The 21,724-nt window shown below is 41.9% G+C and overlaps 1 protein-coding gene across 3 annotated transcripts in view; it reads right to left on the bottom strand.

Annotated features, from left to right (window-relative positions):
* Positions 1–264: 264 nt before the first annotated feature.
* CNTRL (centriolin) overlaps positions 265–21,724 on the bottom strand; it is a 62,333-nt gene continuing 40,873 nt past the window's right edge. For all 3 annotated transcript variants that reach the window (XM_080990758.1, XM_080990757.1, XM_080990759.1), the window contains 20 exons: positions 20,606–20,811; positions 19,674–19,866; positions 19,386–19,516; positions 18,369–18,509; positions 17,527–17,653; positions 15,818–15,982; positions 14,819–14,978; positions 13,818–13,933; positions 13,233–13,450; positions 11,919–12,076; positions 11,698–11,771; positions 11,040–11,228; positions 9,896–10,121; positions 9,309–9,514; positions 8,536–8,676; positions 6,003–6,278; positions 4,688–4,750; positions 4,015–4,224; positions 2,395–2,478; positions 265–654 (listed from right to left, as the gene is read on the bottom strand). In XM_080990758.1, the coding sequence (XP_080846884.1) occupies positions 2,404–2,478; positions 4,015–4,224; positions 4,688–4,750; positions 6,003–6,278; positions 8,536–8,676; positions 9,309–9,514; positions 9,896–10,121; positions 11,040–11,228; positions 11,698–11,771; positions 11,919–12,076; positions 13,233–13,450; positions 13,818–13,933; positions 14,819–14,978; positions 15,818–15,982; positions 17,527–17,653; positions 18,369–18,509; positions 19,386–19,516; positions 19,674–19,866; positions 20,606–20,811 (3,075 nt within the window). In that variant the 3' untranslated portion in view covers positions 265–654; positions 2,395–2,403. The remainder of the gene's footprint in view (positions 655–2,394; positions 2,479–4,014; positions 4,225–4,687; positions 4,751–6,002; positions 6,279–8,535; positions 8,677–9,308; positions 9,515–9,895; positions 10,122–11,039; positions 11,229–11,697; positions 11,772–11,918; positions 12,077–13,232; positions 13,451–13,817; positions 13,934–14,818; positions 14,979–15,817; positions 15,983–17,526; positions 17,654–18,368; positions 18,510–19,385; positions 19,517–19,673; positions 19,867–20,605; positions 20,812–21,724) is intronic.

Here is a 21,724-nt window from a genome sequence, read left to right as displayed (position 1 = left end):
CACATCCATTGCATTTGTAAAGTAGGCAACATTCCAGCTGTGCACAGGTTGATATTTCTACACAAACACACCATGCAGGCAAAGAATGCATGACACAAGGGTATCTACCCAAGGACTAGATACGTAAAGCAGCCTAGGAAGGCTGTACTTTGCTTTTTGGCCCATCCCTGCCTTGCAACATCCTAGATATGCATAGGAACCTGGTGGAACAACCAGTCACTAAATATTTATGTTTACAGAAAGCAGAAGAAAACGCAAGGTGTATTTTTTGGGGGGGAGGGGATATTTATTTTTGTAAAAAAAAAAAAATCAACAGAATACAAATTTTCACTAAAAATGCTTAAAAATCTTATGCCCATTCACCCACATATAAATAAATGCATGCACCCCTACCCCACAAACAAAAGGATGCAGACATCAATGGCTGTAACTTTCAATACTGCAAATGCTACACTCTAGCTTGCATTGCAGAAGTGCTCCATAGAAATAAAAATTCAAGTAAGTGTGCATACATAATAAAAACACCTGAGTTCACAACTAAAATGTCTAGGAATGTTAACAGGGACTTGGAAACCAATGAGGTAGTCTTCTGATGCCTTCAAAGCCAGGCTATTGGCACGGGCTGCACCAATACAGCTGCATTTCGCTGCTTACCTATAATAATAATAATAAACTTCAGTGATTACTGTAAAATATGCTTGCTGCAAATGGCAAGCAAGGTTACAATCATACCAATTTACTGATTGATTAACAAAGGATTTTCAGTTAACTTTTTAGCAGAAGTCATTTCTTAAGCATGAAAGGTGATGCTGGTCTGGCTGGAAGTAAACTGAGGTACTGTGTTGCCTCAGGTTCTGGGTAAGCTGTTACCTTCTTAACTGCTAGCGGAGCTAGGAAAAGGGGAGCTGCTTACCATGAATTAATTATTCTCTGCATCTAGGAAGGGCAGTCCAGAAGGCTGGCAAGAGCACCTCCCTCTAGGTGACAAGATAGGGTTCAATCCAACTGATGCTCTCCAGTGGAAGGGGCTACCTAGCTTCCCCCACAATGTACAGTACTAGAAAAGCAAGGTAACCCACCACATAGCTTTTATGACTATAGAAAAATAATGAATCCAACACAATGTGCAGCAGGGAGAAGTAAAGATCACTACAGCAAGGAGGCCGCTCTAGAAACAGATGAGGTCTAAAGAGATGATAATGGTCCACTAGGGAGCAGTGGGGATTATGCCACCCAGAAATGCTTTACCTTTTGGAAGATTGGTTCATTCAACATTACGCACCCTGTCAAACTCTGTGAAGGGTACTGTTATAGGCTTAGGAAGACCTTTACTCCATTGGGAACTGCTGGTGTGACCTCATCCAGGGCAGAGGTGCTATAATTTAATAGTGGTCTGTATGTGGGCTTGACCAACAATGCTGGAGATAAAATCTAGGGGGGGAAAGATAGTCCTGAGAGACTGAAAATGTCTTCAGGTACTCTGACAGCTCCCTGGCATTGCTTCCACTAACACCTCAGATTAGGTGGGAGAGGTCCTCCGCCTGGTCCAACCCAGGTGCTCTTTATTCAGGGCTGATGTGCCATTGCTTGAAGGCAAAACTGCTGCCAGGAGACCATGGGCAGAATTCCATGATTTGGAGACTTTAAGGAGTCCTGCTCATCACTCAGTGGGGGTGTACTCTTAATTATGTGCTTGTAAGAACAACAGGCAGGAGACTGCAAATCTGGAGGAGCTATGGAGGAACAGTTAGATGAGGGCAATTATGTCCTCTCCTCATTTTCCTGTGGCAAGATGTGACCTTAGAGTGGTGTCTCCCCCTCCCCCTGCTTTTGTGAGCTTTTCCTGCTCCAGAACAGGGAACAGGCTTGGATCCTACTTAAGGTTCTGGAATGCCCTACAGTGGATGTAAAAGAACCTCATGCACTGCTCTCCACAGGTTACCCTACCCCAATGTGGGGCTACGCAGAGTTGTACAAAGCAGATCGAGGGCACCAGGATGGGGAAGGCTGCCATTAGCAATTAAAAACTGTAAGCATAAGTGTCCTAAATCATGAGCATGGCCTCAGTGTTTGATGCAAGATATAGGTGTAACTCCCCCCCCCGCCCCCCGAGTTACATGGAGGAAGGCTGATTACACAGATGCTAGACTTTCAAAAAAAAGTGTCATACTTAGAAATAAGAACTACATACTCCCTTGAATGAGGTGGCTAACCTGTGGCCCTCCAGGAGTTGCTGGACTTCAGTTCCCATTACGCCTGACCAATGGCTATGCCACAGACCAATGGAGGGCCACAGTCACACTGCCCTAGAAATTGTGTTTATATTTCAGTCTAAATTTTAACATTTATTGATCAATTCCACACATTCCACTGTTATCACCCCACCACTCTTACCTACTGGGATTATGCCTTGGACTGATGAATACCTGGAGATTGTGTTGAAATACCTGTTGATGTCCTGGAAGGAGATCTAGAAAACTAGAAAAGATGTCCCCATTCAATGAGCAAAAAAACTGAGAAGACAACACACTGCAAGAGCCCTTGACTTTCCTTTCTTCTGGGATATGGATAATAGCAGCATAATCCCTATGATTATTATTTTGATTATATTATTGTAAGACTTACAGCAGGCTAAAATATTTGGTAAAATATAAAAAGAAAGGATACACAAAACTTTTATTCAAGATAAGCATTCAAAGTGAATAAATTCATTGCTCAAAGTAGTACATCTCCCAGTCCCTTCCTCCTGTGTTAAACTCTGTGCTGAAAACCCTTACAAAATATAAACTGCTAACAAGGTGGTTCAGTAAAAGGATATAACTAGAAGCAAACTTGTTATAGTCTAGGCAATTGGCTCTGCAGAGAAAGCCTGTTACTGGAGAGTCTCCTAAAAGGACTTGAAAGAGATCCATGGCAGTTTATTCCAAGGCAGCCATTTGGGAAGCTTTTTCTTAACCACTGTAATATGCATTTTATTTTAGCTTTGGTGATTGCAGCCATCTCACAAAACAAACAGAGGGCAAGAAGAGCCAACAGCAAAGGGGTAAGGAAAAAAGCAAAATACAAACTAGAGTGATTAAGTAGAAACAAATAGGAGAGAAAGGATACTAAGGAATTTAAAGAAATGCTAAACAAAAAACTGATCAGAAACAAAAATAGGAGAAAAAGAACATATCTGCTTTGAGTGAAAGCAGGGACTGAACTAGAAGAGAAGCAGCTAAATTTTCAAGACACACACCCCTGCTTTCAGAGAATCAAGAGTGAAAAGCCTGTTTGGCTCAGTGGGCCAGATCCTTATCAGCCCTTATCAGCCCAACTTTGATAGATGGTTGGGATGTCCCTTGTGCAGTGCTTTCCCAGCGCCCAGCAGCCAGGTGATTGTTAGGGCATTTGGAAAGCACTTCGCAAGTCCTGTGCTCAGTGCTCCCCAAGTGCTGAGCATAAGACTGACAGGACTGCTTTCTGCAGGGATCAGTTCCACAGTCTATCTAGCCACATCTCCACCTGCCCCACAGCTGACATCAGATGGGGGACAGGTGGGTGTAGTTTGGGAGAAACAGTCTCAGTGAGATGAAATGTTGACGTATCAGGTTATGCATGGAGGGACACACATTTTAACACAAAGCTATCACAAAATCCTGTTAAAAACCAACATACAATTAAGCTCCAAATTTTTTAGAAAATATGCATGTGAAAAGCCAATGCATATTCAGACCACAGAGAATTAATTTCTGATATTCAAGCAAACCCAAGACATGGGGAGAAAGTTTTCTACTAGTTGCCTCCAGCCAGAAAGAACTGCTTCAACAGCTGTTCTGGGAGGGGTAAGGAGGGAAAGGAGGACACTCTGGACCCTGCCCCCAGCAGAGGAACAAGAGCCATTGGCTATTTTTTTCTGGTGTAAGCCACTGATCATCACTTGATCAAAAGGCAGGGTATACTTTAAAATAAATGAAAATAGAAAGGCTCTCTCCTACACAGAAGCAGTAAATCCAAATCAATGTGGAAACTTACCTGGTTCATTGTGAGAATTGACTCTTCGTGCAGAGAGTCAGTTAACCCTGAGGAGTTCAAGGACGGAAACTGCGAGTCGGTTGAAGTACTGCTAACTAGTTCATCCAATGCATCAACTTGCCTCTTCAGGCTATGGAGGGTACCCTCAGTCTGCTGTTTTCCTTTAATTAACACCTCCACTTGCTTTGACATGCACTGACGAAGCTGAGCCTTAAAGAACACACTGAGTTAACTGACTGGTTTATTAGATAATTCTGTGCTATATCAATAAAGGGGTGCATAAAGGTAAAGGTAAAGGTACCCCTGACCGTTAGGTCCAGTTGCAGACGACTCATCTCACTTTACAGGCCGAGGGAGCCAATGTTTGTCCGCAGACAGTTTTTCTGGGTCATGTGGCCAGCATGACTAAGCCACTTCTGGCGAAACCAGAGCAGAGCACGGAAATGCCGTTTACCTTCCCGCTGGAGCAGTACCTATTTATCTACTTGCACTTTGACATGCTTTCAAACTGCTAAGTGGGCAGGAGCTGGGACAGAACAACAGGATCACACCCCGTCGGGGGGAAAAGGTGTACATACTATCAAGGAAAACTATGACCCCCACAATAACTGGAAATATTAGCCCCCTGCCCCACTCAAAGGCTGGGAACCTAGTACATGAACTGTTGTGGTACCTTGAGCCGATCCTCATGGTGCTGCAGCTGTTCTCGGCGTGCTTTTCCACGCCATTGTTCATCCTTGAGAGAAAAGAGAACAGATTGAAACAGGTGGCCTGATAAAAAGATTAAGGTAGGATTTGCTGGTTGGTAATCATCATATAATGAACATAGGACAGTGACATCATAAACTAGCAGGGCTATGAACACCATGCAGCTGCAGCTACTCTGCTTAAATACAGAACCCTACTTACAAGTTCCAGCAGCTCAATGAGTTCAGGATTTATTTATTTAAAACAGGTTTTAGACCTCTAGTTTTTTATTTTTAAAGAAATAGAAACAAGGACCGCAAGTGGCAGAGATCAAAGTCTAGGAGCCTGAGTGTGGGGGGAAAGCTTCCTGCGTTTGTGTTTCCAATGCAGGTGTACCACAGCAGGGAAGATGCAGGAGTTGGTTGCTTCAAACTGAGATTCATAAGACACACAATACAGGAAGAATGATTGCGTGGCGAGTTCCCGCCCCCCACCAGGATAAATAAAGACACCAGACACCATAATTTAAGGTTAATTGGGCGAATTAGGCCACAACTTTATTGAGTTCAGGAATGAGAGGCATTGGCTTAGGCATTGGCCCTATCGACTATCCGGCTCCAGCCCATTTGCTGGAGACACGGGGAAGGGTTAACACTATATCGGGGAGTCTCCTGCTGAGGCACGTCGACTAGGAGCTCCCCGGGTCACCGCTCTGGGGCGTGCCTTTGGCCCTCACCTCCATAGGCTTCGGACAGGGCCACCCTTCGTTCACTGGGGGGAGGTGATGGCGCTCCTCCCCCCCCCACATCCTCTTAACCCCTTCTTACCAATGCCTACCGCCAATGCCGAAGAGTTGTGACGAGTTGCTACGAGGTAGGCGAAAAACCAAAAGGCTGTAAATTGCCAATTGGGAAAAATTCCTACCATGCCCCTTGCGGCGACAGACCGAAGTCCATAGCAAAGTCAGAAACCTGCCTAAAACCTACCTAGAGGGAGGGAGGGTGGGAAAAAACGTGAGGGCTAGCCGGCAAAGAGAGGGCGAGCCCCCTCCGTGCCGGCCCTAAATAGCCCAGGCCACGCCCCCCCAGCCAGCCGATTGGCTGGCTGGGGGGGCACACCCGGCCGGGATTCCCCTGTTCTCGCGGGGGCTGAAACCAGCCCCCGCTCACGTGGGGTGGGCGTGAAGCCCGCAACCCCACCTCCTGGGCAAGCCGGAAATGGCTTTCTTGCTTGCATGCAAAATTGATGGTCTGAAGCAGCTCTGATTTTTTTAACACTGATTTTAGTAGGGTTGTGTTTACCGTGATGTGGACTTTGGAAAGGTCCAGCTTTTCATCGAAGCACAGCATTCTTCCCTCATTATTTGTGAAAGGATAATTTTCCTTCAGACTTTCCAAGTCACTCTGAGGTCTTCTTTCAATCTCAAAAGTAGTCTCCAGTTCTCCCAAAAGCTTTTGAGGGGATTGACTCAGATCCTTCAAACCGGTTCTCATTTTGTCTTTCACTTCCAGCTTAAGTGACTTCACTGTCCCTTTCATCTCTTTGTGTTGTTTCTCTAAATTCTCTTGACTCTTCATCTAAGCAATGGAACACAAGGGTGAGACAGCAGGATTTCAGAGAGGATGCTAAGGATTAACAGCCAATTAGCAAACCAGACCCAATGCAGACACCCAGCAGGCCCTATGTGATCAGCTGCAGAAATGAATAGGGCCACTGGTGGGGCTCCTAATCTGGCTAGCATTGGAGGAACTGCTGCTTATGTGAGAATAAGGTAATGGTAAAGGGACGTGGGTGGCGCTGTGGTCTAAACCACAGAGCTTAGGGCTTGCCGATCAGAAGGTTGGTGGTTTGAATCCCCGCGACGGGGTGAGCTCCCGTTGCACGGTCCCTGCTCCTGCCAACCTAGCAGTTCAAAAGCACGTCAAAGTGCAAGTAGATAAATAGGTATCGCTCCAGCGGGAAGGTAAACGGCGTTTCCATGCGCTGCTCTGGTTCGCCAGAAGCAGCTTAGTCATGCTGGCCACATGACCCGGAAGCTGTCTGTGGACAAAAGCCAGCTCCCTCGGCCTATAAAGCGAGATGAGCACCAAAACCCCAGAATCGTCCACAACTGGACCTAACGGTCAGGGGTATTTTTACCTTTACCTTTTTAAGGTAATGGTAACATCACAGGTGCAATTTGTCTTTCTTCAGGCCTCCATTATCTCAAAAATTGCAACAGCTGCATCCTGTAACTGCCATCTCTATGTGACTTGGCTTGGTTGTGTTTGTGGCAATAGCCCCACAAGTGATTGTATGGAATCTGCTGAGTAACTGAACAACCTATGTTAATGGCTGGATGACATAGTAGTCAAAACTTAGCTATTTAATCATGTGGGCACAAAATTGGCCAAATGAAAACTAATTTATCAAATTACAAAGACACCCTTAGCCACTTCCATACAACCACCCTTTAAGTATTAAAAATATAGGCAAGACCTACTGCTGTACACAATTCCAGCTTGTACTGTTGGTGATGACGATTTCCTCCTTATGAGGAGTTTGATTTCTTTGGGCATGATAAAAAATGGCACATAATCCAACCAGAGTGTAAGCCAACAGAAAATATTTGAGCCCAGGCTTAATTCTCCTACTGAAATCACAGCTTGGAGCTACAGATTTTGTAGCTACATTACAATAATTTTTTATGCACATGTAACTTGTACTATTTTAACCTTGCATGTTTGAAGGCTGGCTGGTTGAAATTGTGCAAATTAAATGCATGCAAGAACAGCTTTTAAGCTCTTTGCCTTGCTTACTAGGCAATGCCTTTCAGAGTGCTGGCTTTGGAAGCCTTGGGATGGTTGTACAAGGTCTTGCAGGCACTCTGATGGCCTTGCAAGATCTTGTGAGAGCATCCCAGAGCCAGTGTGCTGGGTGGGCCTTCTCAGGTAAAGAAAGAGAGAATTTAAAAGCTCTTTGGAAGGTTAGGGATGCACATGAGGGTGTGGCTCCAAGGGTTTGAGTATGTGTGTTTTCATGTATACACAGAACCCTTGGAACCAAACCTCTGTATGTGTAAAAGAAGCCATTGCTCTTGAGTTATAAAGTGAGCAATGTTAGAAGTCAAGCCTGCCTTGAAACTGTTCTTGTGGAAGCATTCAAAATGATCTTAGCTGGATCAAATTCCATCTAGTCTAGCAACCTGCTTCCTTCCCATAGGAAATCCCCAAGCAGAGCATGAAAGTAAATAGATGTCCTGTGTTGTTTGTTCTCAGCGATTTGCTGCCTCTGAACATGGATGGCTGATAGCTTTTTCCTGGAGGAGGTGAGGTCTATCAAAGGCTATCTAATTCTGTAGTCATAAACACATCTTATGGCAACAAATTCCATAAATTAATTCTGCATTTTGTGAAGTCTTCCCTTATTGCTCACCCTGAATGTGCATTTCATTGGATAATCCTGAGTTTTAATGTTTATGGGAAGCAGCGAGGAAAACTCTCCATCCACTTTTTTTGCACTATAGATATACAGGCAACGACTGATTAACGCATGTCCAAAAGACATGTGATTGCACATGTGCGCACAGTGCCAAACCCAGAAGTGACTGAAAATGTCACAAAACATGTCACTAAAAGGGTGATGTGGGCAGTGCAGGGCGCACTTACATGCGCTCTGTTGACATGCACAAGGGCCAGGAACGGAACCCCCACATGAAATGGTCATCGACCCTACTGATGATCCCTATTCTTTTGTATTTAGTGTAAAAAATACAAAGGAAGGTGGGAAGGTAGCCCACCTTTCTGCAGGATGTAGCGCATCATAGAGAGGCAATTTGTTGGCTCCAAGTCCTACCTGTGACTTGAGCTGCATGTACTCTACTTGGATCTGGCTAAGGTCCCTCATAAGCTGCTTTGCTCGTAGGTGGTTGTCTTGTGCCACTTGCTCTATGGAGGCAACTTCTTTTTGCAAACAGCGGTTTTCCTGTTTTTGTTCCTAAAATAAAAATTGGTGGGTGGGCATGTTCACAGTTTTATATTTTGTTTTCCTTCAGATGAACAGTTATGCTCCTGTGAAACAAAAACTTGGCATGATAATTACCATCCAGGTAACAGTGCTTTGACAGGGCCCAACCCATGGCAAATGACATTTAATTATGCACATGTGATTGCAGCAGCTAATAGAGTGACCTGTGAAAAGCATAGCTTTAACCTTGCAAAGGAGTCAGAAGATGGCTTTGGGTGAACTCTCCCCTCCCCAACAGTAATGAGTGGCTGGGGAAACACAGCCAGATGGGTGGGGTAGAAATAAAATAAAATAATAATAATAATAATAATAATAATACTGACCTACCTCACAAGTTTTCATAAAGAGGAGGCCTACAACATAGCAACAGTGGGGCCAGCTTGGGATATAGTGAATCCTGTGCTTGTTCAGTCCCTCGCTGGGTACCTCCCTCCAATACACTCCCTTCCCTCAATCTGGTGCAAAGGAGATTTAGATTGCAGCCTAAATTGGTTGAATTTATATTCCATTGAAATGAAGCAGCCAAGTCCCATTGATTTCAGTGGGAATCAGGTTCAACCAACTATCACATTTTTTATTACAACAAAAACAAAACCACGTACATGAAGTGCTCTCTCGAGTTGGGCCTTCTGCATCTTGATGGCTTCCTTCAGTCCTTCTATTTGCTTTTCAGCCTTTTCCCTCTCAGTTTGAATCTGATCATGGAGCACTGTTTCCTTGGCTTTTGAGAGTTCTAGCTCCCTTTGGAGGGATAAAACCTCACCATTTTTTTCTTGCAACTTCAGTTCTTTTTCAGAGAGCTGATGTCCTGGAATCAAGAAGATTCATTCAGCCTATGTCACCAGAAAAGCATGTACCAAATTTCAGTTCTCTATATAGTGAAGAAGTACTTTTGCAATTTTAAAATATTACATACTGTATGCAATTTTAATTTATTACATGTACATCCTTCCCTTTCGCTAAAGAGGTTAGAGAAGCATTTAAACCTCTCTCACAAGGTTCTTTTGAGACTATGACTATCCAGGGATTGTACAGTTCAGTGTGTAGCTCAATCTGAGAGTTCCACATCCACAATGAGGCCATAATACTACAGAGTTTATATTAGGACTTCTTCATATACTTTTTTTTTTTTTTAAAGTAAATTTATAAAAATGCATCAGTGGCTGTTGCAGCCTTTATCTCAACGTACGGGTTTTGCTGACTGTTTCTTCAAGAGCTCTGCACCATGACTCCTCCTCTTGAAGCTTCTGGATCTGTTCTTCTTTTCCTTGAACTTTAGCAATTGCTTGTTCCAGCTGGTATTGCTGCTCTGCTAGTCCTTGTTCCAACAGCTGTTTCTGATCCTTCAGTTCAGCTGTGCATTTCTCTAGCGTCTTTTCTTCATGTTGTATGTCCTCCCTGAGGTGATGAAGGACCTGGCCAAGGACAACACGTCAAGAGTGAACCTTCAATTGCAAGGGGTGGGGTGCAGGGGTGGGGATTGACCTTCACAGGCAGCTGCTCTTCTTTCTGTCTCTTTAGTTATATAAAAGCTCTGAGCTGAAAATTTTCCTTTTTCAAAGTGGAGCTTGATACATTTTATGCAAGGTATTTTAAATTCTAATACAGTATCTCAGGGTTAAGTGGGGCCAGGGAAGAATGTCCCCTGCCCAACCACTCCATAAAGACGCTACTTGATGAAGACATTGCTCTTTCTTGCCATCATCACAGAGCATCACAACCAGGTGGAGGATGTGGGTGGACTTCTGCTGGGAGGGAGGTCAAAACAGTTCTTTTGGGTTGAGATACGGTGGGTAAAAAATCAGCAGCTCGCAAAATGTACAATAGGAAACGCACAAGGCCAAGAAAAGGCAAGCACTCAAGAGACAACAACAGGACCAGGGGATTCTCTTGCCTGCTCCTTCCAGTATGGAATATGGGGATGTCATCCATCATTCTCAGATAAACACTTTGATTACTGTATTTAAATTTAGGAAGTAACTGGGGAAAGGTCACAGCTCAGTGAAAGAACACATGCTTTATATGCAAAAGGTGCCAGGTTGATTTCTGGCCCCTCTAATCAAAAGGACTGGGAAAGATTCCTACTTAGATCTCATAGAGCTGCTGCCACTCAGAATATGGATTATAGTTCAGATTAAGCACAAGGCAGCAGTTTATGCTCCCCGAGATCAGAATATACGTTCTCTAATTGAGCTCCCACTCTATAAATGGATTTACTTAGAGCTGGTGTCTTTAAGATGAGTTATCCTTATATTCTAGAACTAGTCAGTTTGGATTCTTTTAAAATGAAGAAAACAAGCTGAGCAGATCATTCATGAGAGAGCAACACATACCATCTCCTGTTTGCTCAGTTGTAGTTCGTGCTCTTCTATTTCCCTGCAAAGCTTCTGCAGCTCGTTCTCCTTCCTCTTCTGTATTTCCTGGCATTCCCTGCACTTTCTTGAAGATTCTGTTATGGTGTTGTTCAGAGCTGCTTGTTCTTGAAGTAGCTCCTCTTTTTGCTTTGTGGCATTTTTCACATCCTGTCATTTCACAGCAAGAAAATCCAGAAAACAAAACACAAAAAAGGAAACACATGCAAATAAATGTTGCATTCCAACATGTTTCAGCCGTGAGACTTCAGGTACCTACAAAATGCACCACTGCTGCCAAGCAATGATGTCATGCATGAGCTAGGCTCACACCATAGGTGAAAAATTGCAGTCACAACTCTCAAAATGGCATATTTGTAGATGCCTTCTCTCAGTCCATGTATGTTTATTCGGAAGATGAATCCCTTTGAGCTGAACACCACCACCACCTATTATTTATTACTTTTGCCCCACCAATATGACTGGGTTGCCCAAGCCATTTTTGGGCAGCTTCCAACATAATGGGAGATAAACCCAAGTTAAGCACGGAGAGGATTGGGTTGTTAATTTTTGATAAAGGCTTCCTCTTTCAATACAGTTGTAGGCTTCTTATCGTTATACTCCAATGCTACAAACCAACCTGTTCCAATAGCTGAAGATGCTGCCTGGAATCATTCAGTTCAGTCTTCAAAATATTCAGTTCCTCCTTTTTTTCTACAGAAAATACATTTTACAGCTCGTTGAAAGAAAATACAATAATCAGGGAGGTGCAAATACTGGATATGGAAAGAAATTCCATACATTAGGCATATATTTAAAAAAGATGACTATTTTGTTGGAATCCAGAAAGCTATTATTTACCATGAATATGCTTCTGTAAGTCAGTAATGTTGCCATTCAAAAGCATTTTGTGCTTTTGTAGTTGGTTAATATCAAGCTGCAGTTTTTGGACCTCTAAGTCCATTTTCTCTATGCTGGTGAGAGTGGCTTTATTGTTATCTTCGGCAGAAGCCAAGGATCTGTAAAATGGCATAAGATAAACTTTTACTCTGGGTTCATGTTGATATTTTTGACAAGTTTAAATTTCCTTGCAAACATTAAAATGGGAATACAGAGCGGTCATCACCAAAAAGATCTCAAGTTGACCAGGACTTTTGAGCCATAACAGCTATTTTAGAGCATATTAGTAAAGTTTATACTGCTAGTTTCCAGTACACAGGTTCCCTGTCCCTGGTATATAGCAGTCTGGTGATTGGCTACTGCATGCTTTTATTTAAATAAACACTAGTGGCCCCATAAAACACAGAATCATAGAGTTGGAAGGGACCCCAAGGGTCATCTAGTCCAACCTCCTGCAATGCAGGAATCACAGCTAAAGCATCCATGACAGATGGCCATCTAACCTCTGCTTAAAAACCTCCAAGAAAGGAGAGACCACAACCTCCCGAGGGAGACTGTTCCATTGTCAAACAGTTCTTACTGTTAGAAAGTTTTTTCTGGTGTTTAGTTGGAATCTCCTTCCTTGTAACTTTAAGCCATTGGTTTGAGTCCTACCCTCTAGAGTAGGAGAAAACAAGCTTGTTCCATCTTCCATTTGGCAGCCCTTGAGATATTTGAAAATGGATATCATATCTGGTCTCAGTCTCTTTTCCAGGCTAACCATACCCAGCTCCTTCCACCGTTCCTCATAAGGCTTGGCTTCTAGACCCTAGATCATATTGCTTTCCTATGCACATGTTCCAGCTTATCAGAGAAAAGAAGTACATTCTCTGGAGTGAAAGAAGCACTGGTCTACCTCTCACTTATTCCCACACAGTTCCCATCCAAGCTTTTCAAGCCTAACCTGATGCTTGCATGTTCATGCCAGATTCTTTCCAAGTGTCATGCTCCCCTCTATCTTCTTTATACTTATTTTCCTCAAGTGAAAAGTTTTCATTTCCCCCCATCAGATTTCTGTCTACAGGCTAGGCCACAAATGGAACCTGGGGAGTGACCAGAAGGCAGTGGATAGTCTACAAAATTGCTGGATGGAAAAAGACTTAACCCATTAGTGGACGCCTCCTTTACCCAATCCAGAGAACAAAAATCATGCCACAAAATCACAGAATTATCCAAAAAGAGAATCTCCTTCATAATACTACAATATATTTTTTCTAAGCAACATTTCCCCTTCACCTTTTGGTTTGCGACAATTTCTCCTCTAGACTCTCACAGTTTTCTTCCAGCTTTTGCTTCTCAGTGCTCAATGCCTTGATACTGTTTTGCAGAGAATGGAGCTGGGAACTAAGCCTCTCAGTGTCTTGTTGAGCCCTCTCAAGAAGTTGCCTTTGACGTTCCACTTCCCTGCACTGCTGCTGAGATGCTTGCTGGAGAGTCTCCAACTCAAGTTTCTTCTAGAAATTAAACACAAATGAAACAGTGGAGCAGATTGGATTTTACTTCACAGTGCTCCTATTTGCCATGCTTGCCTTGTGCCTAGTAGGACATAGCTTTATGTACACTATTATTCCAGCTCCTTTGTTTTAGGATACATACTTATGAAAGTTTTCATAAACCTGCACTCTGACTGCCCTACTGATACTTTGAGTAAGTTTGAGAAACCACACTTCCTATGTCATTTCCATATAGCCTACCTATGGGATAGAACTTATAAAGGTAATGTGTGAACATAGATCTTGCTGAGATAAAAGATGCCTGCAAGCTGCTCTGTAAAATGTTTTCTCTCTCGTATGAATCATGGCAAATTGAACCCTCACTTACCTCCAGGACTGCAACTTGCATTTTTTCAAATTCATTAACTTTTTGGCTTTGCTGGAGTTTTAGGCCTTCTAGTTCATCATTTTTGAGGCACAACATTTCAAGAACATGCCTGAGTTCTAATAATTTGACAGCAGAAACAAAACTAGGTAAGTTCCAAATAAGCCAACTGAATCATACACAGCCCCCCAGGATCAGTTTCTACTATCTCCAGTTTAAACATCAACAATAAAAAAACCCTCAGATAATAATGCTGGGAAAGACCCCCCTATTGGAACTGGGGCTGGGAACCTGCAACCCTCCAGAAGTTGCTGATATCCAACTCCAATCATCCCTGACTTCACCATGCTGGCTGTAGTTGATGGGAGAAGGGAGCTGGAGCCCAATAACTTCTGGAGGCTTAAGCTCCTTACCATACTGGGCCAGACAGGCTTAAGCCCTGAATTGGTAGAGGAGAGCTTTATGAATAATTTTTTCATTGTGAATTTACACAACCTATGAAATCACATTCTGTTCAGATTTGATCCTCATTTGCAATATTTATACAGAGGGACAGAGATCCTGCAAAAGTTGTAGCCTTCCAGCAGGTGTGGGGTCTGAAGGTGGGATTTGTCCCACATCCCCTGTCAGAAACTAAGATATGTGCAACTAGCCAGAGGCTGCTATAGAAGAGACTTCAAGTAGCTCTGTTAACCATGCAGAACTGTCAGCTCAACATTCCTCACATGGTGTTAGTGCTGTACCATGCATTCTCATGCAAAACTAGTCTTGGGAATAGGTTTAAAACAACATTCATCCTTATTTCAAGGTTTTAAACTATCCGCAATCAAATAACCTAAGAAGCAAGAAACCTACGTTTAAGCCAACTGTTTTTGGTCTCTCTTCTTAGTTGTTTCTAAGCAATTAGCTTAATCATTGGAACAGCAACCCACAATCTTGTCACCTGGTTGTTTTTGCAAAAATGGGTATATTGTGAAGAAAATAGGAATCATTTTAAGCCAAACCTGTCTTATGCTTCATTATTTGTCCCAGGATGTCTTGCAATTTCTCCTCCTCTTTTTGGATATCCTGAGTTACTAGAGAAAGTTGGGATCTTTTCTCACTTAGTTGGGCATTGAGTTCTCCTTTCTGAACACTCAGATCCTCTAGAAAAGACTTTACTTCCTAAGCAAAAGAACAAAAATTGCCATGCTTAAAAAGTATGCTTATACAGATAGTACAGTTTAGGGATGGGTGAATCTGTCAATTTTAGTTTCTCTCAGTTTTCTTAAGTTCTCTTAAGTTTCTCTTAAGTTCTATTCTCCATATTCCACACCAGTTTCCAATTTTTAAATATTCCTCATGTGAATTCATCAGCATTCTAATGACTTTCTCTTAATATACATGTTTGTATGTAATTTTCCTGGATATACACATTTTTGCAATGCTATTTCCCTGACAGTAATGATTTTATGTACACTTTCCCTAGTATATGCATTGTTTTATAAACTATTAGGCCACGGAACTGTATTGCAAAATACAGAGAAGTGTGATTTTCAAATAATGGCTGTGTTACAGTTTGCATAACATTTTAGGAAGAGGGAATTAGGTAGATTCACCTATACGTGAGATCAGAATTGAATTTCTCCTCTACCACTAGGTGCAGTCCTATGCAAGACCCATTAGGTTCAATGGAACTAACTTCCAGGTCAGTGTGAACAGGACTGCAACCTTAGCACGATAGCCAATGCTAATTCTACTCAAGAGTAAACCCACTGAAAATAAAAACTGTCTAATGTATGCACAGTACTTTCAATGGGTCTACTCTCGAGTAAAACTAGCATTTGATACAACCCCTAATAATCTTACTTACAAAATTCAAATTGTTGTAACTATCAGCTGGACATTGAGTCACAATTTTTGTGACTTAAGACAATGGAATAGTTTCAATATAAACCTTCAAAAGGGAACAGTATCCAAGAAAAATCCAAACTGGCTTCAAAATAAACAAGAAACTAGAAAACCTTTATTTGTCGCCGTTTTTCAGCCACTTCAGCTTCGCCATGCCCAAGAGCTTCTGTTAGGTCAGCATTTTTCTGAGCAATGCTCTCTTGGAGGAGGAGGAGCTCTTTATTTTTTTGACCAAGCAGTCTGTCCAAAATTAGCAGCTCCTGCTGTTGAGCTGCAGTCTACAAAAATGAGGAGAGGAGGAGGGAAAAACACAATGTGGGTCTTTATCGGTCACACTTTGGGACTATGCACTCCCTATGTGACCTCTGAGATTCTTTGAGCAGAGGACACTTGCTATTCTCGAGAGCTGATTGAGTGTGATGGCTGAGCTATTGGGCTAAGGGGATTTTGCTTTGAAGTTCACTCCTGGTTGTGAACTCACAAGGTAGTCTCAGGCAGTCCATTATTATGTCTGTAAATCCCTAACCCCCCTCCCTGTTCCCTTCCTAAATTTAATAAAGAGATAAAACAGTAAGTCTATAGGATTGTTATAAGGATTACTGAGATAATACATTATTTTTATATTTTGGGAACACCCTAAAGCACAACTAAATACTTATCATCAACATCAGCACCACCACCACAATCACTACCACCTATAAGCAGTGTTTCTCAGCAGGGGTATATACCCCCAAGGGGGCATATGAACATCTCAGGGTGGGATTTTCACACACACACACACACACACACACACACACACACAGTATTAGTTAAAAAGCAACAAAGCATATTAAAATAAAAAAGTATTAAGTGTTAGGTTCAGAAGGTGAGCAGACTGTATGCAGCTTATTACATGATCTGCATGCCATCACAGTTGCACATTTGGCATGATCTTGCAAGCACTGCTCCGGATGATATACTGTGCACAGCAGTTTATCATGCACAATGCACTTTTTAAAAACTTTTATTATTATTATTAAGCCCTGGATTTTCTTTCGAATTAATAGTCACAACATTTTGACCCCTTTGAAAAGTCAGTTAGAGGAGCCAGGTTTGAAGGGAGGGGGTTGTTTTATGTTAGCTAAAAGGGGTCACAGATTAAAAAGAAAAAGAAAAAGAAATGCTGAGCTTCGGCAGGGGAAACAGGTGCAGGGGCCCTATGAGTGTGAAGTCTGCTGTTGGCAAGCAACAAACAAACAGGCTCTCTCATGTACATTTTATAACATAAAGCTATTTATATTTAGTCAATGTATCTCTTTTTCTTTTCTGTTGATTTACTGTGAGATCACCCTAGACTAAAATATGAGTTTTCAAATGCCTCATTGTACATCTATCTACTTTTCCTATGTGATCCTCTTTCACTCTGCAAGTACCAATTTTCTAGTTATGCCTTTCTATTCCCTTTTCCTATTCCATCTCACACCCAGCTCTCTTCATGCTTGCATCTGAGCACCTCCATAAGACACATTTTGTTCACTATGGCTGCTTTCAAATGACCTTCATTCACTTTCCTCGCCAACATATCTTGTGTTTGCCTTTAGGTTGAAAACCTGATAGCAAAGCCTGTGATGTTTTAAATGTTTCTACAGTACTTAGTAACTGTAGGTGCTTTATTTTAAAAAAGCAATGTGAGCTAATAAGATTGATATATTTCATTCTCTTTGGTCAGTAAAAATGACTTCTGCCCTTCTCATGAAAGCTACTCTTGGGCCTGGCATCTTGGGCCACTTGCATTTCAAAGTGTGGGTGAGGAAGGATTTGCTGTACCACCAATTCTACTCACCTGATCCTTCAGCCTCATTAGATCACTCTTTTTGCTCCGAAGAATATTCTCTGCTTCTTTAAGAATTTGGAGGTGGTGATCTTCATTACCTTCTGCAACTTGTATATCTGCCTGCAGCTTCTGAAGGCTAGAAAAGTTTAGAAGCAAAAAATGTTTTTTGAGGAAATGAAAATACGCTGTGGTCCAGTGTTGATCATCTGAATTGCTGAGCTAGTCAGCCACATGGAACTGTCACTGGTTCAGTTCATCTCAGCATCCAACAAGCCTCTCTTGCTGATGCCACATGCCCATTGAAGCACACTGCTGTCAGAAGAGAATTTCTAGGGCCTGGTGTACTGGTAGCCACTGAGAGCAGCTGACAAATTTATAGAGGAGAGAGGATAGGAATATCTAAATAGGTGGGCCTGGTGCGAGGCTCAAATGAAGAACAAAGCTCTAGTTCAGGAATGGGGAACCCTGTGTTCTACTGAAGGCCTCATTTACTGTTGGGGTGACATATGTCACCAATGGGCAGGGTCATCCCTTTTATTTCTCTTTCTGCCACCCCCTTTCTATGACTAGAATCTAGTCTTTCACAACACCAAGTTTGAACAGTGAGGACTTGTAGAGAGGTGGATACTGTCCAAGTGTAGGCATATTTCAGAGGTTGTGACAAATGTATTTGTTTGTTTATGTGCGGCTTTTTGGAGTATCATATTATGAGCATTTGTTGCATTATAAAGTAGCAAGAGGATTTTTTTTTGAAGTGAATTAAAAACAAAAACTCTCATGGACTGCCTTAGTTAACATGAAAAAATGATATTTCACATACTTGAGTTTGAAACCAAACCAATTTAACTTGCCTTTCAGTCAATATTTCAATCTTCTGGCTCAAGGATTGAAATTCAGAATCTTTTGCAGATATAACTTTGTTGATTTCCTTCAGAATCCCTTCTTGTTCTATCTTGTGCTCTTCTAGGTCCTTTGCATCTGCCTGAAGCAATCTGAAATGCATTAAAAAAACTCTTTCTAGTGCTGATTGCTTTTGAGTAGCATTGCAATGATAGGTCCAAATTCTTATAGGGTTTTTATTCTTAAATCATGGGCCATCAAAGTTGCAAGTTCTAGAATCTAAGACAAAAGAACAAAACTTCAGAATCTTCATGCAGCCAACACCCTCAATACACCAATCACTTTAAAGTGAGTACACCCTACCTAGCTGCTTTGACCCCACAGCTTATGTCTGGAAGACAGATGATGTGGTGAGACATGTATGCATGCAGAAACGGACCTTTCTCATCAACTTCCATTAACTTTATTGAACATGCTCAACTTTTACCGGGCTGCTGGAGGGGTATATTTCCTCTACCCCATCCCAGCTTTAGCCTGCTAATATATCCCTGTTATGAGACAATTGTTCTATTTGTCCTACATAAGGATCCACACTTTGAGGCCGAGTTTGCTATTAGTATATAGGATGCTGGCTCAAAAAGGCTCCAGACGAGGCATGTAATAAAATGACTAAGCACACCATGAAAACAAACCAACACTATTAATGAAATATTGATGATTCTTACCAAAGCAGCTGCATTATAAAAAAATTAAAACAATCATGTCATTTGTAACAGGCTCCCAGCTGATCCAGAAACCAGGGTGTCTTTGTCTGCCTGTCACTCTAGTCCCTTTCACAGAGTAGCTGTTACATAGTTACTGTGGTGAATGAGGGGATCCAGTGAAACCATAAACAAGTGTGTAGCTTCTATCTTTCTTCAGTCATGTGTGGTGCATCTGCCCAGAAGCCACAAGTGCCTCCTAAACCACAGCATGACCACCCTTGCTATATAGGACCAAATAATGTGATGTTAACATTTTTGGTTTACCTTAGTTGCCGATCTGCATTTACAAGCTTCAGAGCCATCACCTGAGCCCGCCGTTCAAGCTCTTCAGCTTCTTTCTCCATCCGAGACAAATGCTGTTTAGCACTGTTGTATTTCTGAATAGTCTCTTTGGTCTAGAGAAAGAAAAAGCATTAGAAAAAAATATCTCCTATTTCATATACTACTATTCTACTTGTAGCCAAAGTGTAGAGATGTGGGGAGTTCTAAGATCTCCTTTGTAATTCAAAGTTTCTCTGCATCTTCCTGAAACAAAGTAATAAAAATCCTTACTTTCCCCCGAGTATTTTCAAGTTCAGTTTCAGCTTCAGCAAGAAGTCTGTCGGCCTCCCTGAGTTCTGCCTGTCGTTTTAGGAGAGTCTTTCCTATGCATTCTATTTCATCCACAATGTTTTCATGGTGCTGGAGAGATTTCTCTAACTCCAGTTCTGAAATCAGGCCACTCAGGTGCCCATCAATGAAGGCTCTAAAACACAAGAGAGTTAAGAAGTTAATGCAGAAAGTGAATAGCCATCAATAGCTTTTTAAAATTCTAGATTCTCTTAAGGAAGGTGACCCAAACAAAAACCCACAAGTCCCACTCCCTGTCTTTCCCTCAATTTTAGCTGATCTCCCTATATAGCTTTCTAAAAACAATAACAAAAAGTGGCTGACCCCTGGGAACTCAAGCACTGTTTTCCCCAATACTGCAACCCTCTACTATTACTTTCTCCACAGCTCTAAAAAAAAAAGGGGGGGGGAGCAATTACCCTATGGGTAAAGGATCTCACATTGGAAGAAATCTGTGGGCAAAGTAAAATAAAAGATGGGCAGGCAAGTTCAACTGGGCAGGGGGGGGATGACTTGTTTGAACCAAAATAGGACTGTGTCATGGTAAGCAGGTGGCAATTCAACTTTCACCCCCAATATACTGTAGTCTGAAGTGGAGGAGTTGGGCTGAGTTGCAAGAAGAAAAGAAGACTACTACGATGTGATGGGAGATTTCTTCTTCCTGAGACCCCAGAAAGTCACTGCCAGTCAAAGTAAGCAATACTGAATCAGAACTGGACAATCTGATTTGGAAGAAAGCAACTTCCTACAGGGAGTTTTTAGTTTCTTCCTGCTGAAAGCGCATACACAACAGGCTTCTGTGGCACTGTTGAGTGGAGAGCAAAGAGGGAAAAATACTTAGGAGACTTGTTAAAGATTTAATACAGCATCCTCACTTCCGCTTATTCCGTTTCTGGGCTATTCTACGCAGCTCTGCTACTTGGTACTCCAGCTCTTCTCTTTCATTCAACAGATCTTGAATGCCCTGATGCAATTCATCCATCTCTTGATCATGTTCACGATGAGAGGATCTAGGACAACTGCTTTTGGGTTGAGACTTTAAGTTTTCTATGCTGTCTTTTAGCCTTGAGATTTCGTTCTCCTGCAACAGATGAATATAAACAGTGCAATGAAACGGGTACTCTTGCTGATTATATAAGGGAGCTTCACTTGCTGACATAATGCTTCCAGCTTGTTCACTGCATGATGTGCATTGAGCAGTGGTCTGATTGACACAGAATGCTAAACCATTGTTTATTAAACTATGGTATATTAAACTGCAGCTTAGTGTTATGTGTGAACCCAGCCCAGCAGCTTAACTATGGTTTTATTAACAAAGGTTAAAGATTGCTTATTAACCAAGGTTTATAAAGGACTGTCCCTGATGAAAAGCTATAAAGCTGTGAGTTGCAAAAAAATCAGACTGCTCTAGAGGCTTTTGCTGGTGCTTTTAACTATTCTGTGATGTGTTAAACCAAAATTTAAGTGAACATCTGCCAGATGCCTCAGCTTCATCTAAGTTTTATTAAATATCATTAAGCATTGTGTGAATCAGACCAGAGAAAGATCTGAAATGAAGATACATGTCTGAAAAGATGTGGAAGCACATGGCAGAGACAACCTGGGAAGTCACAGTTGGCCATGGCTCTGTGCACTGTATATTTAGATATGAATCTCAGCATCAGTTATTATAGTGTTCACTACATGAAAGTGAAATAGAAATAATAATGCCTGGAAAACTGTGCTGCAGGTAACCATTTGTACCCGTTCTTGAGGTTTAGTGTATTTTACATAAAATACGGCAATTGCAGATATATAAAACAAAACGGATATATAAAGACTTCCAAAGAGAAAGAATAAACTCCCAGTTTTATATTGATTCACTACCCTGGAATTACCTACAGTATTGGTAAATACTTATTTCTAAGAATATACTCACAATTTACTTCTACACAAAATGATGCACTGCTGGCAACATGTGTTATCAGCTGGTACTTCTCTCCCAATATGTGCAA

Source organism: Podarcis pityusensis, assembly GCF_964106645.2.
Source record: "Podarcis pityusensis genome assembly, chromosome: Z".
NCBI lineage: Eukaryota > Metazoa > Chordata > Lepidosauria > Squamata > Lacertidae > Podarcis > Podarcis pityusensis.
This window is presented reverse-complemented; position numbering and strand designations above follow the sequence as displayed.